This window comes from Suricata suricatta, chromosome 5 (genome assembly GCF_006229205.1).
Source record: "Suricata suricatta isolate VVHF042 chromosome 5, meerkat_22Aug2017_6uvM2_HiC, whole genome shotgun sequence".
NCBI lineage: Eukaryota > Metazoa > Chordata > Mammalia > Carnivora > Herpestidae > Suricata > Suricata suricatta.
This window is the reverse complement of record NC_043704.1, coordinates 80,588,023-80,613,324: the sequence shown is the minus strand read 5'-3', so window position 1 is coordinate 80,613,324 and position 25,302 is coordinate 80,588,023. Positions and strand designations below refer to the sequence as shown.

General features: G+C 43.5%; 1 protein-coding gene across 3 annotated transcripts in view; it reads right to left on the bottom strand.

The window, feature by feature from the left end:
* The window catches only part of DGKG (diacylglycerol kinase gamma), a 210,241-nt gene that overhangs the window by 17,257 nt on the left and 167,682 nt on the right, over positions 1-25,302 (bottom strand). For all 3 annotated transcript variants that reach the window (XM_029939689.1, XM_029939690.1, XM_029939692.1), the window contains 2 exons: positions 8,006-8,126; positions 5,719-5,779 (listed from right to left, as the gene is read on the bottom strand). In XM_029939689.1, the coding sequence (XP_029795549.1) occupies positions 5,719-5,779; positions 8,006-8,126 (182 nt within the window). The remainder of the gene's footprint in view (positions 1-5,718; positions 5,780-8,005; positions 8,127-25,302) is intronic.

The window sequence follows — 25,302 nt, the reverse complement described above, 5'->3', positions numbered from 1 at the left end:
CCTTCCTTCCTTCCTTCCTTCCTTCCTTCCTTCCTTCCTTCCTTCCTTCCTTCCTTTTTTTACTGATAACCTTTATTTTACTTAAAACAAATTCCTAAAAGAATAATTGGGAAAAAAAAAGGGTCAAAGGAAATGAACTGGACCAAATGTTTTCCAGAATGCTTTGCGGTTTGTACTCTTTATCTTATGCCTTGAGCATGCTGGCCATACCACATCTCTATAGCAATGAATATTATCTTAAAAAGAAAAACAAATTGTGCTCCTTTGACAAGTGAAACATGGCATGGTTTTCTCACTATTTCAAGGTGAAATTCTTTCCTCCTTTTTTCTTATGATACTAAATATTATTTCACAGCTTGGTTAGCCCCTGCTATTACTTCTGTGAGCTGCCTGTTCACTATTGCATTGTTAGCATTTTCTCCTGGTTTTTAAGAGCTCTTTAGACAGTCTGGAAATTCATCTGCTCACTGAGATAGCCATTTAAAAAATATCTTGTCCTTAGCCTTTAACATTTCTACACGAAGGGGCGCCCGGGTAGCTTAGTTCGTTGAGTGTCTGACTCTTGATTTCAGCTCGGGGAGGTCATGGTCCCAGGGTTGTGGGACTGAGCCCTGTGTGGGGCTCTGCACTGAGTGTGGAGCCTGTTGAGATTCTCTCTTTGTCCCTCTCCTCACTGCATGCTCTCTCTCTCTAAAATAAAAATGAAAAATAATAAAATTTCTACATTGATTCTTGACTTGTATAATTTTAAATTTGTTAATAGTCAAATGTGTCACTTTTGCCTTAGAAAATCTATGCTCACAGTGTGATTAAAATCATCTATGTCCCCCATAGGTAGTCATACTTTTTAATTGGAGATTTTCTGATTTTGTTTTTGGAGTATAGTTTGAGGTGAGAAGTTTCAGTATATAATGACATTTTCCCAAACAGGAACTTCTCGGATACCATTATGTTATACAGTCCATTCCTTTCCAATTAAATGATGATCTTCCTTTCTTTTTTGTAATAGATTTTATGTGTACTGGGTTTCTTAGGGCTTTTTGGCACTATTGACATATCTATCTACTATCATGCCAATTGTTGTGGCTCTGGCACACATTTTAATACTTTGTGAGAAGTCCTTTGTGACAGCTATTTCATAAAACACCTTAGCTATGGCATTTTTTGGTCAAGTTAAAAAAATAATTGCACGGATCTTGTTTGGGATCCCTGTTTGGAAACACAAGATGCTTTTAAATTCAAGTATATATTCTTTATATTAGTTAAGTCTTAGTAGTATTCATCTTTTTTCACAATTTAATATTTTGTTTTTGGTTGTTGCTATTATATTTTAATTTTTCTATTCTATTCATGGGATTAGTTATTGCTGGAATATATATAAGTTATTAACATTCTGTCTATCTTTCCTTACTGCTTCGTTGAAATAATTTAATCTTTGAGGTTTTCTGTTGATTCTATTACCTTTCTATACTATCTGCATATTATCATACTCATATTATCATAGGAATGAGCATATTATCTGCAAATAATGAGAGTTTTGACTCTTTTCCAAATAGTTACATTATTTTTCTGTGTCATTTATATTGTGTTGACAAAAACTTCCAAACAATATTAGCACACATATCTTGTCCAGCATTTTGATGAGAATTTCTCTAGTGTCTTACTAAGTAAAATGTTTGTGATTGGTTTAAGATAAATATTTTTTATTATTTTGAGGGATTTTTTTTGGTTTTAGTTTTCTAAGGGTTTTTTTCTTTAAAAATCAAAATTTTGGGGCGCTTGGGTGGCTCAGTTGGTTGAGCGTCTGACTTTAGCTAAGGTTATGATTTCACAGTTGGTGTGTTCGAGCCCTTTGTCAGCTGTGCTGACAGCTCGGAGCCTGGAGCTGTTTCAGATTCTGTGTCTCCCTCTCTCCCTGCCACTCCCCTGCTCGCACTCTGTCTCTGTCTCTCTCAAAAATAAATAAACATTAAAAAACTGAAAAAAAAACTGAAAAAAAAAATAAAAACTTTTGTTCAGTTTTTGTATGTGTCCTAATTTCATAGAATGGATTGGGTGACTTTCTATTTTGTTTGCACTATGGAACAGTTTACACAAATATTTATTTCCTAATAGTATGGAAGAACTCACCAGTAAAACAATGTTTTAAGGTCATTTTGGATGTAATTCTTTGAAGATATTTTCTCTTTCATTAGTGGTTACCTAGAATTTTCATGAGACGTTCATGTTTTGTAGAATCAAGATGATTATATATTACATTTGTCATATTATGTCTTATAATTAAAAGGAACCATCACATTTATATTTTATATAATTTTATATTTTAATATCTCTGATCTCTGTTTTTCCTCTTTTTAAAATCAGGTTTCCAAATATTTGATATGTTTAAATAACTAGTTCTCAATTTTCCTGCTTTTTAATTATGTCATTTCTACTTTTATCTTTATTATTTTCTTCCTTCTGCTTCTCTTCATTTTGTTTTACTATTCTTCTAATATTGTAATTATTCATTACATGTCTTTCCTTTTTACATGATGGAAGTATATGACACTCTGAATTTACTTCTAAATATAGTTCAGGCTACATTCTACAACTTTTGAATAGAACCTTCTGATTTTTATTATTTTTGAAACAGACTATAATGGTGGTTTTGACCTCCTTTTGAATCTATTATTCTTTAGGAGAATTAAAAAAAAAATCTCTGAGTGACTTGATTTTGCTTGCTAATTACTAATTATTTTGCTTCTATTACTAATTTCTGGTTTTGTTGCCTTGTGGTCAAATAAAATAAGATTTATGCCTTTCCCTCTGGATTTTACAGATATTTTTCTTTGTAAACTAATTTATGATCTACTTTAGTAAATATTCTCTGGGTCCTGGGGGAGAAAATGAGATATTTACTTTGTTTATCTTTCATCCAAGAGTCATGACATTTGTTTATTTTTGTTTTTTGGCCTCAAATGTCAAGTAGAAACAAATATTTTAATTTTTTTTAATTAAAAAAAATTTTTTTACTATTTTTATTTATTTTAGAGGGAGAGAGAGAGACAGCATGAGCAGGGGAGGGTCAGAGAGAGAGGGAGACACAGAATCTGAAGACAGCTGTCAGCACAGAGCCCGACGCAGGGCTTGAAGCCATGAACTGTGAGATCATGACCTGAGCCGAAGTCGGATGCTTAAACGACTGAGCCACCCAGGTGCCCCAGAAACAAATATTTTAAAGACTCTCAATAGTTATCTCTCTGTCAACTTCTTATTTGTATATTTTTCTCAGAATATACATTCATACTGTTTGTCACAGTATATATTTTGATTCTGTTATTATGTACTTAAAATCTTCTGACTATTGCGTCTCAGAAATGAGTGTACCTCTTATCAAATAAAACGTGACTTTCTTTATTCCACTTCATGCTTTTGGCATGTTGGAAGGTTAGTTTGCCTAAAAATAATATACAGATAAAACCTTGGTTTGCGAGCATAATTTGTTCTGGAAACATGCTTATAATCCAAAGCACTTATATATCAAAGTGAATTTCAAGAACCACTGGCTCCTTTGTGATCGTGTGATATTCAGCGTCATGCACCACTTGTATTGCAAGACATCGCTCGTTTATCAAGTTAAAATTTGTTAGAAATGTTTGTTCGTCTTGCAGAACACTCACAGAACAAGTTAATTACAATCCAAGGTTTTACTGTAATTTATAAATATAATTTCTTACTTTTATTTTTTTATGCTTGATAAAGGATAAAGTCAGAAGATATAATGTCCTTTTTTTTTTTTTTCAGAGAAAGAGAGGGTGTGAGTGGGGGAGAAGGGCAGAGGGAGGAGAGCGAGAGAGAGAATCTTAAGCAGGCTTCATGCTCAGTGTGGAGTCCCACATGGGGCTCGATCTCACGACCTGGGGATCTTGACCTGAGCAGAGTTGACTGCTCAACCGATTGAGCACCCAGGTGCTCTGGAATCCTTATAATACGAAAAAGGGACACCAGGACTGTGCACACACAGAGAAAAAGCCATGTGAGGACATAGCAAGAAGGCAGCTGTCTGCAAGGAAGGAAGGAAAGCCACACCAGAAAGCAACCTGGCCAGGACCTTGGTCTTAGACTTCCAGCTCCAGAACCATGAGACAATATATTTCTGTCATTGAAGCTGCCAGTCTGTGGTATTTTGTGATGGCAGCCTGAGCAGATGGATAAATCTTTACATGTGCATGTCCATGGACTGTACACCTTAAGACCATTGGGTCACAACGTTTTTCACAGTGAGTTGAAATCTCTGAAGGGTGGCATGGAGAGAGGGTGGGGGTGGGGGCAAGGGAAGCATCTGGCTATTTCAAAAACAAGTGCTTACGGGAAGAGAAATGGCAGTCCAGTTTTCAGATATTGCTGAGCGAGGTGGGAGGGGGTTTGATTTCTTCCAGCCTTTTTTTAGAAGACAAGAGGAGTTTGGATAGATTTTTCTCAATTTAGCTCCATCAAAATTATAAGTAGTAGAAATTTCCTCCATCCTTTCTAATTCTAACAAAGTGGCAAGCTATTATTAGTTTTTGCTGTAGTGTGTTTTCATCTTTTTCTTAGTCTTCATAGAAGCCAGAAGACTGAGGTAAGGTTTTGCAGAAAAATGTCTCCTTTTGATACCCTTTTATAGAAGTTGCCATCTCTAGAGTCTGTCTCCAGGGGCCAGTTTTATAATCTGTAGAAGTCACATGGAAGAAAGAGCAATGGAAACACATCTACAATTCAGGCCTGGTAGAAATCTCATGCAAACCCTTTCTCTAGTAGAAGAAAACTAGATGTTTTGAAGGCTTAGAATAGCAGGTTTTTGAGATGTCTGAATACTCTACAAGTGAGGGAGCTAAGAAACACTGGTTTTGTCTCTTGAGGTTGGCACGTTCACAATAGTATTTGAAGGTGATATTAATGTAATATCCCAGTGAATGGCCTGGCCCTGAACATCAGGACAGCGGTTTCCCTTTACCGTCGAGTTTGTAGCTGGGTTTTTAGCTAAGAAGGAAGGACGCATGGCCCCTGTGGTGGTGCTAAATGAATGGAGGGCTAATGGAGGTCTGATAAGTCAGGGAATGGGAATGGTCCTTTTATTTGCTCATTTGTTCAGCCCCTGACTCACTGTTAAATGAATATTATTGTGCGGCTGTTACGAACCAGGTGCAGTGCTAGGTGCTGAGAACTCGCTGTCTCTGCTTGCGGCGGGGTTTTCAGGTAGATGTCCCTGTAGGGCAGTGTGTGCACTGTGGGAATCTTCTCCCAAGGGCCTCTAGTGGGCACAGTGGCTGGGCGCAAGTTCCAACACAAGGGCACAGATTTGGCTTCTACACAAGGAAACCCTTTGTAGCAATTACACTTGTTCATCCACAAAGCATGTCTCCTCTTGGGGTGGGAAGGCAAGTTCTCTGTCATTGCAAGGACACATAGGGGACTCAAGGATACAGCAGATGAAGTCTTAGAATTCACCAACTACAAGGGTGAGCTCTTTGGAGATAGGCTTTTGTCTCACTCTGTTTTTAATTGTTTGGGATGTTCCCTAAAGGCTTAGCAGGTATGTGAATGGGTAGATGAATAAAGTGGAAGACAGGCTGTACTAAGTAATCTCTCAAAACCCCTGCAACTCTGAAGACTGAGCAATTTCGTACTGTTGGTGCCCCAAAGGGGCCCAAGATAACACTTCTCACCCCTAGTTCAAAGATTAGCAGAACTCACTATGCAAGGTGGCTGCATCCAGGGCTCTCCATCCACTTGCATTGGCAGCAGCTTGTTTGTCCTGGAAAACCGAGAACCAAGAGAACACAGTGAGCTTTGACTCTTCTGGAGGTGAAGAATTAGGGTGGTCCCTACAAAGGAAACAGATGTGGGTAGACCTTATCTGCCCACCTGGGACTCTGCTAGAGGGCTGGTTAAAAACAGATTTCTGAGTCTACTTCAGGAATTCCGACTAGGCATGTCTGGGGTCAGGCTCAGGGGCCTGCATTTTAATAAGCATTGTGGGCGATTCTGCTGCTTTGGGGCTCAGACCCTAGTTTGAGAAACACTGTCGTGGGTGAGCAGTGAAGTCGACAGAAGTCTGGGAAACAGTGGCCAACAAGTATGGCGGCACCACTGCTGAGTAGACCCTCAGTCAACAACCAGCCGGAGGGCCTGCAGATTGTGCCAGAACCTCCACAGCAAAGTAGGAAAGGTTATGAAATGGGAAAGGGCCTGGTTTCTATGTTGAGTGAGAAGTTGCATCATGTCAGTGAGGTAACGTCTCCAACCTATACAAGGTACAGCTCAGGTCTGAGTGTGTCTTGCCTTGACCTTGCTCCTAACCATTCTCTCTTGTATGTCTTGAACAGCAGTGCGCTCTGTGCTTGCATGGACTAGGAACCTGGCTTAGCTGGGAAATGGGGTCATCAGGAATACTGTCCCCGTGGGAAGAGAAAAGACCGTGTTGCTTTCTTGCTTGGGGCAAGCTTCTCTGGCATATGGATTCTTAAAAGGAAAGAGAGGAGGTCTTCTGACTTCCTTCTCTGGAGGAGTTATGGATTCATACTACCTCACCTCGAGGAGGAAAGGCAAGTTCTTTCAGAAGCCCCTGGTCTGGGCCAGCAGGCAACAGTTGCTACCCACTGGCCAGGAAGCTCTCACCTGGGTGTGGCATCTGCCCTGTTTTTGAAATTACAAAATGAGGGACATGGGGTATATTTTGATGTAGATTCTCTCACTGATTCTGAGAACACTTAATAATAAAAATAATAATAAACCTAATAATACAACGAACCATGAGAGGTATGACATTTTGGTTCTTCGGGCTGAGGAGTGTGTCTGGGAAATGCCCAGGATCCTGGCTCACCCACTGTGTTCCTGCTAGAAATAGGTCTACTGAAAATGATGAAAAGGTCCTCCCTCTTATACATAGCTTTTTGATTCCTCTGGGACTAAGATGTTAGATTCTCTGTGGCCTACGTCAGTTATGGCTTAGATGTGCTAACAGACTGGACTACTCCATGCGGGAGTCATGGAGGGTGGACAGGGGAGGAAGTAGGGGCGTTAGTGTGGAAAATGGCCTCAGCACAGCAATAGCCCAGAGAAAAAAACAAAGCTTTGGAGAATAATAGAAAAGAGAAAGGAGACACAGAGAGGGCAAGAAGAAAAGAGTTTAGAGCTAAGCGGTGTCAGAGAAGTAACTCTGGGGTCTTTCTGAGGGATGCAGAGAGCAGCATTTCCCTAAAAGTATGCTCAGGACACTCGCCCAAGAGGTTTAGGGAGAAGAGGGGCCTGTAGTCCACTAACTTTGAGAAAGCTGCCTACTGTGGTCTCTCCAGGAGATCCCTGAGGCCCAGTAAAAGATTTGAACTGTAGAAATTGGGTGGGAAAAGGAAGAGAATAAAGACTTCTGAAATAATCAGGTGGAGAAGAATCGGATGAGTTTTACTGATTAACCAGAGGTAACTAAAACAGAGGATCCCCTCTCTTAGACTCCATTTCTTCCGGGAGCCCGCAATGACTGAGCTGTGGGGCCCAGACCCTGCAGAAGCATCACCCACTTAGCCAATTAGGACATTTGCTGGTGTGGATGGTGTGGCTCTACAAAGGCATATAGGAAATAGTATTTCTGAGGCCACTATCCAAGAAAGAGCAAGCAGAGAACCTGGTTTTCATCACATTGTGCCCTCTGCCATATATCTAGCATCTTAATTTGTAAAGATAAGAAAGGCAAGGAATTGGACCTCTGGTTCTCTGGGCCTCATAATCTTCCATTACTATTTAGAGAATTTCACCAATTCATTATAAGAGAATGGCCAACTGGCCATGGTGGACTCTTTAGTTGATCTCATGGTTGCATTGTACCTAGTTTGGGAAATGGTCTCTAAAGACATTTTTATAAATGTTATCAAGCTTCTGTCCCTCAGTCTCCCTGCACTGAAATCCAAAGTTGGCTTCCTAGTCGTTGTAAGAATCCCGAGGGTGGTGGAAGCCTTGGAGGCTGCTGGGTAATGAGGAGGCATACCTGATGGTGACCGAGGAGCACTGGGCCAGCCTCCTGCCTGCACTCTTCAGGCCCGTGTAGATCTGCCCCATCTCCATGGCTCCCTCCAGCCCCACCACTTCGAGGAGCTGGTCACTGAGGTCTGCAGAGTGAGAAGAGCAAAAGCAGTGCATCCATGTCTCTCTGTTCCTCAGGATGGCTTTGGTCAGAAAGTCTGCTCCCTTGATGGCCAACCCACATCTGTCAATACTCCTTCCTCTCCCACTAGACAGCATTTTCATACTCATTCTGATTAGGGAATTTCTCCAAAGGTCAATAAATATACCTTTACACGACCAGAAACCCAGTTCTAGTGGAAAAGGATGTTTTGATTCAGAACATTAATATGCATCCAATGAATAGGTTAGGCATTTCAAGAAGCCTCTTCAAATGGGGAGTAACCTAAGTGATGAACCAGCTATTGCCGAAATGATTTTTAACCCGCCCAGCACAGCTAAAGACACACTGGTTTGGGATTAGGATAGGAAGGAATGTTGATGACAGTCCTTATCCATAACTGGTTCAAGTTTTTTTCTCTGAATGTCTGAATAACATCATGGCCCTGCCGGTGATGACTGATGATTAATTAGCCTCAAATCTGCCTGTGGCAAGCCAGTGGTGAGCCAACCTTCTTGGACATCCTTGGGGAAATCAGTGACCTCCTTCAGGACACCAGGTGCCTAAGCTGAGCCAAGGAAAAGAATATTTCACCTAAACCAAATTACTCTGAGTCCACAGTAGAAAAAGCAGGACAGAAAATATGTGTCTCAGGCTCAGAGTCACATAGGACTGGTGGCCTCCCACAGTGGCAGTTACTTCTGATCCAGCACCTGGAAGAGGTATTTTTTTTTTAGGGTTCCTGACGCTTGGGCAGTGCCCGCCCAATTTCTTGTGACAGCAATGGCAGGATCAAGGTTTGACGTTGGGAACAAGACTTACTTTTACAACGCAACTTTTTGTGTATTTAAAACAGAAGCAAAATAAAAAGGCAGATTCTTTAAAAGCTTCCATTCTTTTCACTACCAGGGCAAAGGTATTTTTCTCATAGATTGTAGCTAATTACCAACATCCTACTAATATCCACAAACTAGAAAGTCAACACTTTTGCTTATTTAATAGATGGCTTTTGTCTAAGGTCCCTGCTAGTACTGTGTAATAGTGCTTGCTAAGATTGCCAAAGAGATTTTGGGTTTATCTATACGTTTTTGTTTAGAAGGTATTGTTCAAAAACGTTCCCTTGATGGACGTTTTGTTAATGAAGACAGTTAAGCAAACCACCAAGCTGACCACAAATGTGTCAACATTGCTACAGTCTAACCTACTGATTATCATTGATGGACATTAGCTGCCAACAGATAGGCAAACGGCGTTCATCTTTCTGTCAATCCACACTCCTTCTCTGCTATTTCTTTTTTCATATCTGTGAAGAGATACTGTCTCCTTAAACTCTCCATCTCGTGTGGGCTTGGAACAAGCAGCCACGAAAGGGCACTGTTTGTTTAGGAGAACGCTGCAGGCCCTCTTAAGGAGTTTGGATTCAATAAACAGCAAGTATCTAAACCTTTAGCCATGTAATTAGTTCCCTTCTTACCAAAGAGCATTAAATAACCAGTGGATAGTCTTATAGCTTACTGTGTCATTTTAACACAGCGTCTGCAAAATCAGCATGGGTTGTGAATGTGAGAGGGGCGAGGAAGGAGGAGGAGGGAAGAGAGAAACAGAGGAGTGTGTCTAGGGGTGAGGAGGGTGGGGGAGTTATACTGGGGTAGGAGAAAAAAAGAAGCAGAACTTTTCAGAGGTTTCTCTAGTGGCAGAAAGACAGATGTCTTGTAAAATGTTGCTCTTTGTACCAGGCTTTGGTATCTGACAGTGCTGTTATAGTTCAATATTTTCCCTCCTTGAAACATTCCCTGGTAACAAAATGTTCTAAGAAGCAGGGGACTTAATAGACTCAAGTGTTTCAGCTTTTACAATGTCTTGGTCTTTTAACAAATTTTCCTGTTGAATGGCTTTAAGTTGTTATCACTTCCCACACATTACCTTGCAGCTATCACTTCCCACACATTACCTTGCTTCCTGGCTCTAGAAGAGAAGTAATGAAGGCTGATCTCATCCACATGGTGGGTGGGTGGGGGGCAGAGGCTTACACACATGTGAGGCTGAGGAGATAAATGCAGAGTAAGGGGCTAGGATCTTGGTATACCCTTTGCCATGCTGATTTTGAACTTGTACTCTGAATCTTCCCTAGCATAAAGAGGCTAGGATGACTCCTGTCTGCTACTGAAGGAAGACTTGATTGCTCTTCTGTTTCTCTACCATTGCCTGGCTGATCTTTCTTTCAACTTCCCACAATGCCTACTAGGAAGTTCTGAGATAAAGAAATCTATTTAACGTTGTTTCCCAAACTTATGGGACCATGAGGCTCTTCTTTTGTGTGATATCTATAAACAGTCCCTGGTAGTTTTCTTTGGAACACATTTTTGGATATTTTGGCATCGTTTAATTCCCTTTACTTCCTTTAGCACAGAGATACTTATGCAGAAATTAAATTTGGAGTTAAAATGAAGCAGAATAGAGTGCAAGTCAACATCCAAGCACACAGAACAATTAATGTTCAGAACTTAGAATCCAGGATCAGGACATCTGGTATACCAGGTGTCTGTTTTACCTGATACCCATGATTTAAAGTGTGGTTTTGGCAATTCACATCATCTCCATATTGTTTTTACACTTTTAACTCATTAGTATTTAAGATGAAATATCCATGCATCTTAGTAAAAACAGGAATTCATTCATTCAATCATTCATTCATTCACTCACTCATAAGCTACTGAGTAGCAGCCGAGTGCCAGACAAAACCCAGGAATACAAAATGTTCTACTCTCAAAGGACTCTTGGCCACAAGGGAGAAAACGTGGTAAGTGTAGAAAATGTTGAAATCGAACTACAGGGACAGGGAGGCCTGAGTAACCTATTCTGACTGGGCTAAGTGGGGGAGGAAGGTGTCACAGATATTTAAGGCATGTCTTGAAGGATGAATGCCGGGCAATTTGCTGGGCTGAGAAGGAGAAGGAGCAAAGATATTGCAGGGACAGAGATGATCATATGTAGGGTTGGATGGTCACAGAATGCAGAAAGAAATTAATTTAGCAATAAACCCACTTGGCAACTTCACTGAAAAATTTAAAAAAATATTTCTACCTAAGGGGAATTACTGCCCAGATATCTATATAGATCTATACACATGTAGATATATAAATATACAGATATATGGATACATAGATATGGATATGTGACAAAACTGTAAGCAGAGGGTCACTGGACTGGGCACAAGTTTGTTGTAACCACAGAGTGAGCCTTTCAGCTCCGCTCTTGGTAACTAAGCCTTGTGCTTAGATGCAGGGAACACTTAATATACACTCTCTGAGGAGGAAAACAAGATGGAGCATGGGAACATGGAAACAGGAGACTGTGGAAGCAAAGGAGGAATGACAAGGACAACAATAGCAGTCCCAATCTGGCTCCTTGACTCAGCCTCCAGTGTGTGATTCCATAAATGCAAATCTGCTCATGTCATCCCCAGACCAAAAATCCTTCAGTGGAACCGATCACAACACCAAGTGCTGGCAAGAGAAGACGAAATGTGCATTCTTTCACACCTATGATGAAAGTGTAAATTAGCAAAAACTTTTCAGAAAGAAATTTGACAATAAGAGTCTACAATTCTCATACTGTTGATTCATTAAATTCTCTTTTGGTATTGATCATAAGAAATCATTGACAGAATCTAAGTTCATACAAATATGAACACTGTGGCATCATTTATAATAGTGAAATCTCACCCGTCACCATTGCCATCTGTATGAAAATAGTTAAATAAAGTATATGGTATCCATGACGATAGACTTGTGCTGCCATTAAGATATTTACAAAATCTCGAAAACATTAAATATGCATATAATGTTAAGCGTGAAGGTGACATGTAAACATATCTATGCACAGCATGCTTTCACTTATGTAAGAATGTGCATAGGAGAAAAGGACAAGTTTCCCTAAAATCTTAACAGTGGTGAGTTCTGGATAATTAAAGGTCATTGTTATTTTCTACATGATGCTTTTTTACATTTTCCATATTTCCTCTAAGGATGTATTAGTGTAATAATTTAAAAGTCATTAAAAAACATATCAACTGACTGCTCTTCATACTTGTAAGTGTGATGTAAAATCCTTGGCTTGATGCCCCAGGCCTATCCCCATCTGGTGAGAGGTTGCCTCTGCAGTTTGATTTCCTGACAGTGTGGGCTGGTACCTGTTCCAGACATACACACCAACATGTAGTTCTCCAGGTAAACCCTCCTGTTTCCCTCCTTTGTGCCTCTATGCATGCTGTGGCCCTGCCTGAAACGCCCTCTTCCACTTTTACTAACATTCATCAAAACTCAGCTCAAGTGTCTTCAACTTTGAGAAGCCTCCCTTCACTCCCATGCCTGAAGTTTGGTTTAGATCCTTCTCCTCAAACTTTCCCAAGTAGATGTGGTCAAAGAAAGAACAAGGGGGTTAATGTGTTGGCAGTGGATAAGAGATGGTTGTAATCCTTACTGTAGCACAGGTTCTAGTTTGAACAGGTAAAGAGATGAAGGACTGGAAGCAAAGGGAGAGGGGGTGAGAGGCATGAGGAATTCTAGAGACAGTGGGTTGGAAAGAGGTGCTCTGAGCTGTGCTAGTAGATGATAGTCCCTCCTGTGGCCCCAGTGCTGGGCAACTGAAGAAGACGAGCATTAATGTCAAGGCGAAGGGAGGCTAGGCCCATAGTTCTCATACTTTGCTGCATGTTAACATTACCTGGAGAGTTTTTACAAATAATGATGGCCTGATTGCATCTATGCCAGTTAAATCAGAATGTGTGGGCCTGGGAGGCAGGCATCAGTGTTTGTTTTTAAAGATTCCCAGGTGATTCTAAAAGGCAACACAGTTTGGGAACTGCTGCGTTAGTTGTTGGGTGGTTCTCAAAGTGTGGTCTTTGAGCAGAAGCATCGGTGTCACCCAGGAACTTGTAAAAAACTCAAATCCTCGGGCCCCACCCCAGACCTACTGAATCAGAAACTCAGGGGATTATGCCCAGTGGTCTGTGTTCTAACAAGCCCTCTGGAAGATTCTGAGGCATGCTCAAGATTGAGAACCTGAGCCTCAGGCAATAAAACTGCCTGAAATATATGCAGGAATTAGAGTGAAAAAGAATATAAACAAGTTACTTCCTGACTACTTTGATCTAGAGTTTTTTTCACTTGAAAATTAGGAGTTAGGAATAATAATACTGACCTCAAGTGTGGTTATGAGATTAAATGGCAGAGTTGAATGTTAAAGTGCTTGGCACTTTAGAGTGGGCACTAAAATCTATTAGTTTCACTTTCCCTTTCTGCCAGATTCAGACTGACAACTCCCAGTCATCTGTTTATCTACCCTCTTAGAGCTGTGTATAAGTGTCCCCAAACCCTAACATTCAGGCTAAAACATTTAAAAAATCTTCAATGGTCCTCCTAGTTTCACACCTCCACAAAGAGACCGAAATCCAGGTGAACTTTAGATTAAATGGGCAACCTGCTCGGTCCGTATTTCCCTCATTCTGGTTCTTTTCCTACTTCTTTGATCTCAACAACCCCATTTTGTTTTTTTTTCCTTTATTCCGGCCCACTGTTAGGAGGAAAGGTTGGAGCTCAATACTGACAGGTAAAGCTGCTAGAGCATTCATTGTTAAGGGGCACATCTGTTCTGTCCACTCCCTTTTTCAGACCCTTCAGTGACTCTGGAAGTCCAAGGGACAGTATTTTGGCTCCTTAGTCCGGTGTGCAAGGTCATTTACTAGTTGGCCCTGTTCCCTGCACAGGTGTCTCTCAGCCTGGAGAATTCCTGTTTACACTCCGGGGATGCCCCAGGCACCATGCTCCGTCCTTCTCCTGTGCTCAGACAGTGGATCTCACCCAACGGCAACTGTTTCTGAACATATCACTCTCCCAACTCCACTGAGAGTTGAAAGCCAGGATGTTTTCCTGTTTATCTTTGTAACCCTAGCAACTAGCCCCAGCCCTTGGCATACAGAAGTTTGAATAGACTGAATAAGATACATGCTTTAGTGCCAAAGACCTTGACAGTTTGACCTGAAAGAGGAAAAAGACAGTGATTAATAACAATAATAATAATAATAATAGTAACCACCTGCCTCAGTTGAACTGGGTAATAGGCTTTCCATGAATTAATTTATTTCATCTGCATGTAACAGGTAATGCTGACCTAGTCTGGTTTTGCCTCTCTCTTTCTTCCTCTCTCTCTTTTAAATGTTTACTTGTTTTGAGAGAGGAGAGAGAGAGAGAGAGAGAGAGAGAGAGAGAGAGAGAGAGAGAGAGAAGGAGTTGGGGAGGGACCGAGGGAGAGAGAGAATCCCAAGTAGGCTCCATGCATGCTCGGCGCAGAGCCTGACTCAGGGCTCAATCTGACTGTGAGATCATGACCTGAGCCAAAATCAAGAGCAGGACACTTAATTGACTGAGCCACTCAGGCGCCTTTCCCTTCTCGCTCTTAATGCACCATTTATATGATCATTCTCATCTTGGCTGCTGGTTCACATTAATAAAAATTCAGTCATTTAAAATGCAAGGGAAGTTCAGGATATATGTGTCATGATTCAGGCTTCTGGCTTGCTGTGCCCTAGGGAAGCATGGAAGACCCTCAGCCTAACGGGATGCCTTGCTACCCTCAACCCCTCACTCCTACCTTGTCTCCTCTTCGGTCAGTACTCCAGGGTTTGGGTCTGAGAGCTGCAATGACCCAGCCCAGGGAGCCAAGCAACCCCCAACAGACGTGCTGAAATCCTACATGATGGCACCCAGAGAACTTCTGAACCATCCTGCCACATGGGCAAGGAAGCCTGCCCCACATCCTAGGGCACCTGTGTAATATAATAAAGCCTGTGGGTGCTGACCCTTTACCTGGGCTATAGAAGCACAGGTGAACTGAGATGTTAGGGGTCATCACTTTGGGCAGGACTCCTATCCGCTCGGCGGGGTAATAACACTAGTTAGCTAAGGCCCAACTGAAGCTCTTCCTGGCAGGGCTATGTGTCTGACTAACTAGAAATGCAAAAAGGAATGTGTCACTACTTAATAAATGGCTTCCAAAAGACCATAAGGAGTCGCAGGGTTCAAGGAAAATGCTGAGAAACTCTGCACAGGGTCTTGAATTTGGGACTAACAGCTTCGCCTTAATCTCTGTGTCCACATAGGGCAGGTTATTTGTCTTTTCTGAGTCTGTTTGCTAAACCCACCATAACAAAATCCCATTAGGCTGGGTGGCTTAAAATGACACAAATTTATTTTCTCCCAGTTGTGTTGGCTGGATAGCTACAATCAAGGTGCTAGCAGGGTGGGCTTCCCCTGAGGCCTCTCTTCTGAGCACGTGCATTTCTGGTATGTCACTCAGTGCACCTAGATCTCCTCTTTTTCAAAGACACCAGTCAGATTAGGTCAGGGCTACCCTAACTGCCTCATTCCATCTTTGTCACCTCTTCAAAGGCCCTGTCTCTGAATGCAATTACATTCTGAGGTAGAGGATTAGGGCTTCAAAATAGGAATCTGGAGGGGGGGGTGTGTGGCAAAATTCTCCCCCTGGCCCTCACCGTAAGAGACACAATAATAAAACCTAATTCATGAGTTATTTTGAGGACAGAAGAGTTACAGAATGTGAAGAAACTCTGCAAAGAGCAATTAGAAATATCCCTTCTCACTCTGTTAGGGAGAATTTGACATGCAGTGGAGGGGGTTGGGGGTGGGACTCTTACTGTCTTCAGAAGGAAAGGACGCAAGTGGGACTCTGCCTTGCGGTGGGGCCAGGTTCAGTCCCCACAGTCTAGACAGGTGAGCGGTAACTGGAAGGCCTCTCTCAGACTTGGCCTGCCAAGGCGTGGCAGGTGTCAGCTTGGGCTCCTCTCCTGCCTCCAAATTTCCATGGAGATGAGCCACGTGCCCTTGGTGGTTCAGGCACCCAGAGCCTAACAAAGCTAAACACTGAGCAGATCGCCTGAGCTTCCCACTGGGTCTGGTCTATGCAGATGAAAGACTGCTCCTGGCTAAAGAGCTTCAAAGCCACCTTAGAAGCCTGGCAGCCTGAAAATAGCCCAGGGGCGGGGAAACGGAGAACCCCACAAGACTATTTCTTGATTTTCAGGAATGGAGGGGCTCTGGGGTTTCCTTGGGCACAAAGGGGTGGGTAAGGAGGGAGGCTTTAACTTTTTAAAGGCTTTAACTTTTTTTGTAGGACCTTCACCCAGGCATATTCCCACCTGGCCTCTCAAAGCACCACCCTCGGCTCTTCCACCCATGCCTGACCATTATCTAGGACCATGCTCTTCCTAGCGGTCCTAGCTCAGACACGGGGTAGAGGCAGAGGGACCTTTGCCAGCAAACCAACCAGGCAGGAGGGCTTATTCCTTGGCATTCTGTGAACACAACATGAAGAGTGTGTCCCTGAGACAAGCCGTGGGGCACAGACCTACATCGAATACTACTGCTGGGCGCCCCCAAGTGTTATTATCTCAGGAGAAGTCACTTAGCTTCTCCGACCCTGTCTTTTATCTGGAAAATGTAGATAAAATAAACCACTGGCAGGGGTGTGGTGAGGTTTAGAAGTGATGCAGTTGAGGGCCCTGCACAAAGAGCACAGAAAGCCCTTAAGAAACAGTGGCTGTTATGGGGATTTTATGTTCCCTCAGAAATGGGTGACCTCAGAATATCCTGTCTTCACTACATAGTGAGTGGCCTTCTGTAAATGGTAAGTGATGTGACCCAGAGAAGTTAGTGCAGGAAGCAAAAGAAAGAGGGAGAGGAGGAAATGGAAGGTGGGAAGAGGAGGGTAAGGGAGGAGAAGGTAGGGGAAGAATGAAGGGCTGAGGAGGAGAAAAGCAGACATACCATGAAGGCCAGAGGTATTGTAACCTTGAACTTTTAGGATGACTGTCCCTCCTGGCAAATGAAGCATCTCTATTATTACTCTGACTCTAAAGCAGGGAAGAGATTCAGCATTTTATTTGGAAATGAGTCCCTTTAGTTCCTTTCCTTTGCCTGCATGTGTGTGTGTGTCTGTGTGTGTGTACGAGAGAGAGAGAGAGAGAGAGAGAGAAAGACAGAGGGAGAGAGAGGGAGAAAGACACAATCCCTTAGTAATCTATTGTTCTTGGGCTGAGCAAGGAGAGTGGGGTAGGATCTGGAGATACTTCAGGTATAGGGTTGACACCCCTGGTCTAGTTAAGCACCTCCTTTGAGGGGAGTGCCCTTTGTGTCCTATTGTTGTCATACTGGCTTTCAGGTTTCTTCTACTCCCTAGGGCCTGTTAAAACCCCATAAAGGTATCCAGAGGGTATTGAGTGGTCTTTGCCTCTGGAGGATTCAGATGGAAATGAGTAGGAAGGAGAAGCAGCCCAGAGCCCCTGCTTTCTGAAGAGGAGAGGCTGTAGGGTCAGATGGACAGGGAATGTGTTGATCTAGCAGGCAGGTGCTAGGATTTCTGTCTCTGCTCTGGCTGTCTAGTTGTGTTACCCTGGGCAAATCACTTTCCTCCTCAGGGCCTTTATGTTCCCTGATTTGGTGTAGGGGCATTCCACCCTTAAAGACTGTTGGAGCTCGTCCAAAAAAAAAAGGAGAGGCTGGATTTCCTGACTGTCTGGGTCAAGAACAGATTGGCAGCACTCCTTGCCATTCCTGACACTGGGCAGAAGACAGAACATTCTGTGCAACCCTACACTGAGGAGAGAGAAAGAGCAAGTGTGGGCTCACAATGGCCATTGTTGTTGGTTCCTGAAAGTGTGGTGGGGTGGGGAGGGAAGAGTGGGGCCTCCATTCTGTGTGGCTTTCTCTTTCTGGGTTAGGCAGGGCTCTGAAGAAAGCTCTGTAGTTTGTGGAATGGGGGCTTCTAATCCTCTCTATGCATAAAGGCAGGTGCTTCAGAAGGGGAGAGGCAGTGTGCTGGAGAAGTCCTCAGGAAGAAATGATCTCCTAGAAATGGCTCTGAAGTGAGCCTCTGACATCATTATGAAAAACTAAGAGTGAGAAGGTCTTTTAAGGCCTAGGAGGCTGAGGAAGTAAGGGAATCTTGACCTGGTGGTCCCAATGAAGACGTGAAGAGAATGACCATTACTGAGCACAGACTCTAGGCCAGGCCTAGAGCTTTTCAAAGGTTACTGTCTTTAACCCTCATGGCAACACTGTTAGATAGAAACTATTATCTCAAGATTAAAATTCCTGAGGGTTGAGAAGCTTGCCTAATGTCACAAAGCTGGCATGTGGTACAGCTGGAATTGAAACCAAGTTTTGACTCCAAAAATAAGCTCTGAATAAAGAACTCAAGGCAGAGACAAAATACCTTGGAGTAATAGGATGTCGAGCGCAGGGAAGTGAGCATGGAGGGGGTGAGCCTCTTCTTGGCTCCTCTCAGGGAAGACTTCTTGGCTGCACAATCTTATTAAATTGAATGATGACTTTCTCGGCTTGAATGTCAAATGCTATTGCTGGTAATTGTTGGTATATTATCTGGCTTTACTTTGCTCATTGAGCTTGAGAAGTTTCAGTTCCAGGTACAGTGGATGTAATAAAATCAATTAATTAGTGGTGAGATTTTCCAGTTCAACTCAAACCGGATTCTCAGGCATGACACATATAAGGTACGTGGCCGACATCTACACCCACCAGGCTAATCACAGCTCAGAGAGATGCACACACCACCCACCTGCCCCAGAAAGGCAAAAGTAGAGAGTTGTGATCAGGAAAGACTTTTTCTGGTTGTTGGGTCAGGACTGGCCAGAAACAGGGAGGTGGGGGAGGGTACCGTCGTCTATATGGAGAGAATGCCATGTCTGGAATACTAGGACTTGGCTCTAGTCCCAGGTCCATCAATTCGTGTAGCTGAGGACAGGTCAGTTGACCTCCCTGGGCCTTGTTTTTCTAATTATAAGTATTTCTCAAGGGTGTTGTAGGGGATTAAGATGAGATGAGGGTAAAAAGTATTTCTTGCATCTAGTGTTAAATTCAAATAGATGCTTAAAAGGTATGGGGCAAATTGGTTTAAAAACGGTTCCAAGTGGGTGCTGGCAGCATGCCGGAGGTGGAAAAGACACAGGTTCTGGTGTAAGGCGTCCATTCTGTGAACATGGGGGGCAGTCTTGTGCGGAGGCAGACAGGAGAGGGGTGTGTGGGCAGAAGCTGGGATCCTGTTGGGGGGGTGTGTGGGCAGGGAGGAACCACCCACGTGGTGGCGCCCCCTCTGTCTGACCCCTACTCCTGTTAGCTTTTGCTCATTCCTCCTTTGGGCCACGGCCTCTCAGTTCTGGGCCTGAGAGCGGTAAGCCTGCATCCTGCATTATTAGCCTATGAACATGTCTCCTGCCGCCAGTCCCCTTTCCTGTCCCGTAGCCCAACCTGCATACTACTTTCCCCTCCTGTTGCTCTGCTTTACACAGCTTCACCTCTTCCTCTCTTCCTAGTATTTGAGGATCATGAGCCAATTCTGGGGCACATTGCTCCAGGGTCTCTATCTTTCCAGTCTTTCCTTGGGCTACCTCTGCATGCTAGTGTGCCAGCCCATGTGCCCCTCCTCTCACTCACTGTTTTCTCAAATCCTTGCCAGCTTCAAGTGTCAGCACACACACGTTCCATCTTGCTCATTCAATCATTCATCCATTCATTCTTACACCAAATATTTCCTGATCACCTCCCAGGTGCATGGCACGGTACTGGCAGCTGGGGATCAGGCTGCTAAGCGAAGCCCTCCTTTTTTGCCTCCCACCCCCTTACGATTCTGCTTCTGCCACTCCATGGTGCTGGTCTATCGTACCAGTGTTAACAGGATTATTTGCCATATATTTCTTGTAGGCAGACTGTGAGCTACCAGAGATCTGGACACATCACCCTCTTGCTCGCATCTTCCACAGCACCTGGAGCACTGAAAGGACTTGAAGGCAGGTTTGAATCCAGGCTCTATCACGTACACTGTTCTTGGGCCACTTATCCCCATTAGCCTCATTGTCCTCAGCCATAAAGTGGATTAAATACAGATGGCTTCTGACTTATAAATTTTTGACTTTACAGTGATACAAAGGCAATACATTCAGTAGAAGCCGCACCTCAACTTTTGAGTTTTGATCTTTTCCCAGGCTAGTGATATGTGGTACCATACTGTCTCATGACTCTGGGCAGGGCCAGCAAACCATAGCTCTTAGCCAGCCACACGATCACGAGGTAAACAACTGATACACTACAATCCTTCTGTACCCAAAGAGCTATTCTGGTTTTCAGTTTCAGTACAGGATTCATTACATTACATGAGATATTTAACACTTTATTATAAAATAGGCTTTGTGTTGTATGGTTTTGCCCAGCTGTAGGGTAATGTAAGTGTTCTAAGCATGTTTAAGGTAGGCTAGGCTAAGCTACGATGTAGCTTAGGTAGGTTAGGTGTAGTAAATGTATTTTTAGCTTACAATGGAATTGCTAGGATGTAAAGCTGTTGTAAGTCAAGGGAGATCTGTAATTAAATACGCAGCAGGCTTGGCCCATAAGTAAGTGCTCAGTAAATAACAGCCCAGCACATATTTATTGATTAATTAAGAACATGAAACACTTCTTACCCAAATTAGGAACGGATCAAGGACACCAACGTGCACGCTGTATGGAGCATGTGGCCAGCACAGAGTTCTGCTGTAGGTTGGGTCTTGGGAGACACCTGATACTAAATGCTAAAAAGCTGCTACAGAGAAATAGGGACCAAGGGCCAAGATGTGGCAAACAGAAAAGGGAAAAGTCTAAAGTGGTCTAGGCCTTTTAGTCTAGAAGTTTCTTCTGCATGTGAAAAACGAAAGGTTCATTGGCTCTGTGATTCTGTTTTGAGCAGCACACCTCCTAAGACAGGAATTTAGCTGAAGTTTAACTGCAGCTTGACTCGGTGTGAGCAAGTTTCCCCCTTTCTAGAGATGATGAGGCAGCCTCCAGAGGAATGTTCTACCTTGCAAACCTCTCCCAGGTCTTGGTTGGGGATGGGGTGGAAAAGGGGAGACACAGCTGGAGTCAGAGCCCTCCTGATTCAGAAGTCTGCTGAAGAATAATAAAGGGCTACTTTGCTTGAATTTCTGACGAATTTAGTTGGGTCAGGGACAGCCAGAAATGAGAAAGCTGGGGCGGGTACTCTGGTGTGTGCAGAAAGAATTCTATCTTGAAAGACTAGGACTTGGGCTCTAGTCCTAGATCCACCAATTTGTGTGCCCATTGGGCAGGTCCATTAATCTCTCTGGGTCTCATTTTCATAATCCATAAAGTTTCTTCCTGACATTCATAGGGGGAGCCACCAGGCTCACCAGGGCAATCCTCCCCAAACTTCAGTACATATATGATCACCAGGGTTCTTGTGGAAATACAGATTCAGCTGAAGCAGGTCTAGCCTAGGACCCAAGAGTATACATTTCTGACACTGTCAGGTGATGCTCTTGCTGCTGGTTGTGGACCACATGAGGTTCCAGTGCAGAAATGGGCAAATCCAGCCTGCTGTTCGTTTGTGTAAATAAAGTTGTATTGCAACACGGCCATGTCCATTCATTTGTGTATCGTCCATGGCTACTTTCACACTAAGTGGACAGAATTAGATAGTTCCATCAGAGACCTTATGGCCCACAAAGCCTAACTATTTTAACTTTACAGGAAAAGTTTGCTAATCCCTGCTCTAGTGTACCAGGAACTGGCCCATGTGAGCTAAAAGACCTGCACTTCAATCTGGGCTTGGCCAAGGGCAAGCCACTTCACCTTGCTGGTTCTCACTTTCCTTATCTAGAGGACACAGTGATCTCTAAATTTCTAAGAGGTCTGGGATTCTGGGATTTCAATGCTACATAGAAAATATTTTAGTTTCTATAAAAAGGGACTTCTGAGAACTAGGTTGTGTAGCCTTCATTTGGAAGCTGCAAAAAAGCATACCTGGTCCACCCCGCAGATCCTCTGGGCAGCCCTGATAGTGCCCTGAGAGCCACACCTGATGTACAGTCAGCTGGGAACAGGCAGAGGCTTGGAGAAGGGAAGAGTGAGGATTGGGAGGTGGGCCCCTGGCCTCCAGTACAGGCCGATGCTGGCACAGGGGCCCTGGAACATTGTGCCCCTGCACCACACACACAAATTCTACTTTGCTGAGGGATCAACTCAAACACTAACTCACCACTCCAGGTGGCCCTGACCCTGGGTGCTTTTGGTCAACCGATATTAATAAGACCTTTTGAGGTCTCAGAGACTGTGTCAGGCACAAGAATGTAGACGGAACTATGACATCTGGAGCTGAAGAGCTCATGCACAGGTGGGAGACACTACGTAAGGAAAGAATTGTAGGAGAGTTCCACGGCCAGCTGTGAAGAGAAATGCATGACTCTGGGTCTTGAGCTTGGGCCACAGGTGATGCCATTAACAAGGCAAGGAACACAGACAGGGAGATGGAAGGGTGCATAAAGAGGGAGAAGATAATGCCTCGTTTGGGGCATGTTGATTCCAATGTGGGTGCCTAAAGGACTGAATGACAATGCTGTGATTTCGTGTGAAAGGCAACACAGAGTTTCTTTGTAGGCCTGTAATGGGTTAAGAGGAGTGACATGTATGTTGCCATGGTTACTTCCCAGCGCTAAGGGGAGTCCTACTGCACATCCAAGTACCCCCAGCTCTCTAGGGATCACTTGCCTTGCTCTACCTCAGCCCTCAGGAGAGACCTTGGCTGGAAAGACCTCTATGAAATGCACACTTGTTGGAAACATTTCTACTTTCTTTTAACCCTAGTGAGCAGTAAGTGGCTGACTACTGCTCATTATGATTCTCTTTCTGGTCAGAGCTCCACCATATTGGAAAATTGAAAATCTAAAACTCTGGACAGCTCCTGAACCCAACAGGCCACTTTCTGTTATGGTTTCATACAAGTGAAAAGGAAGTGCTGAGAAGCAAAGAACTCACAAGCTCATGGTTATTTTGTTGGCTCATCTGAGCTCCCGTTCCTCACCTGGGAATGTGAGTGTGAGATGTCTGGATGGCAGCCCATTCCACTGCTTTGAGATTTAGGGGATGGTCCACACAACCAGTGAAAATCCACATGGGCATAGTGTGGAAGCAGATAGAATGTTGTGTGCCTGTGAAGTAGTGGGTCAACCGAAGTGACCCTTCCCAGGCAAGACCTTTGCCTCTGGGCAGATCTAGGATGATGCATTTGCCAGAGGGGTACCTGTGTGATGCCTGCTCAGTTGGTTTGAGTGAGGCATATCTGTGAGCTCTACTGGCTGGGGTTCTTGGTAGGTGTGTAACTCTCCTTCTTGGCCCTTAGCACAGATCCTAATTATGTGCCTGTTGGATTATTGTTTTGAGGCCTGGCTCCCATACTTCCTAATGGCTACAGGGACTATGTCTGTTTTTGCTCATCATTGTTCCCTGGTGCCTGGCACTGGCTAGGTGCTTCATAAGTGTGTGCTGAATAAATGACAGTAAGCCTGCCTGCACTGCTAGAGAACTGACGTGAAGTGTACACTCTACTGATGGTTGTCTGTCTGCCTGTCTTCATTTACCAGGCATTGCAGAAGCTATTCCCAATGAAGGTCTGGGGAGATTTTGCCCTCTCTGTTGAGAACCTTGTCTGGGATACCCTGTTTGCAGTTCAAATGGGACGAACTAAGAAATCACTAAGAAAAATGTTGCTTTATTATCAGATAGACAGAGGAGCTTAGGTATGGGTGACAGCCTCAAGGCTTTTGCTGATTTTAGGCTATCAGCTGGGTTGGGGAAGACATGAAGCTCAGTGAAGAATTTGATAAAATGTGTAGGAAGTCCCCTCATTCATATACAGGGTGAGGCTAGAGGGAAACAATGGCGGAGCTCCCCAGGGCTTTGCTCCCCAGCTCTGCAGGGACTAATCCAGCTTTGTGTCATGCCCTGAGTGCTTCACCTGGATTCAAGACTTGGCACCCTTGATTCACTGGGAGCCAACCCAGGGGTGACTTCCACACTAGAAGTAATAGCCATACGAACTCAAGCACAGTGCCAACAAATAAGCCTACAGTTACGGTTGTCAGAGCCACACGTAATTGAAAGATAATCTAGACCACATTTCTGAAGCAGAGGTTAATAGAGTAAAACTCTAAACCTGGCCCCTTGCTTATCACATACAAAAGATTTATCACCCTCCATGTATCACGTAACAATAATTCTGATTACTATTGATCAAATGCTCACCACGTTCCAGGCACTCCATTAAATGTTCTACATGCATGATTTCATTTAATTCTCAAAACAATGCTGAGGGCAAGAGACTGTAATTGTTTCCATTGTGTATGGATTGGAATGGAGGCTTGGAGAGGTTAAATGACATAACCAATGTCACATGGCTGATTGCGGGAAGGCCTGGGTCTTTCAACTTCTAGTTCAATGTTTAGTCTCTTATCCTAACTACACTGACTCCAAGTCCTCAAGATATATCTGAATTACTTATTTGCAGATGGCTCGCACATCTTATCAATTGAATTTCTAATGGCATCATGAGAGGAAACTCTCAGCTTCACAAATACTCACATATAACTCTTGAAAATACATGCTTTTTTTCCCTCCAAGATTTTCTACTAAGTTCCTGCTCCTGTCCAGCTCCAGAATATACTGCCCAATGTGCTTGGCAAGACCAAAGCCAAGATTCCTTCCCCTTCTCCCTCTCTCTGACCCTCCCTCTGTCTAAAAATCATTTCTGCAGAGCAATGTGAGCCAGGTAGGTAGGATGTTATGCTTTGAAGGGAACATAAAGATGATAACCACATGCTCGCCATTTCCCAGGTACTGGCAAGAGGAAGAAATGACAAGGCAACCATAATCAGTGTACTGTCAAGACAGCAAAATTAAGTGCTCTAGGAATACAGTGGATGGATTCACTTTCAGAGGTGCCAGCAGAAAGAGACAGCCTTTGACACAGGCTTAAGGAAGAGGAAGAATTTCCACAAGTATATGTACAGCTTTTCTTTGGACTGGCATATAAACATTTCCTATTTTCTGAGTGCCTGTCTTGTACAATACACACAGTAGGACCTCAAATAAATTTTCTCAAATCATGGTCTTGGTTCTTATGCTACTACTGGACATAGATTGTATAAATCCTACCCCTTCTCTGTTTCTCTGTTTTTCCCCAACTATGAAATACGGATGTGGAGGGAAGTGGCTATAACCTTACTCATGGGTTCTGGTTAGGAT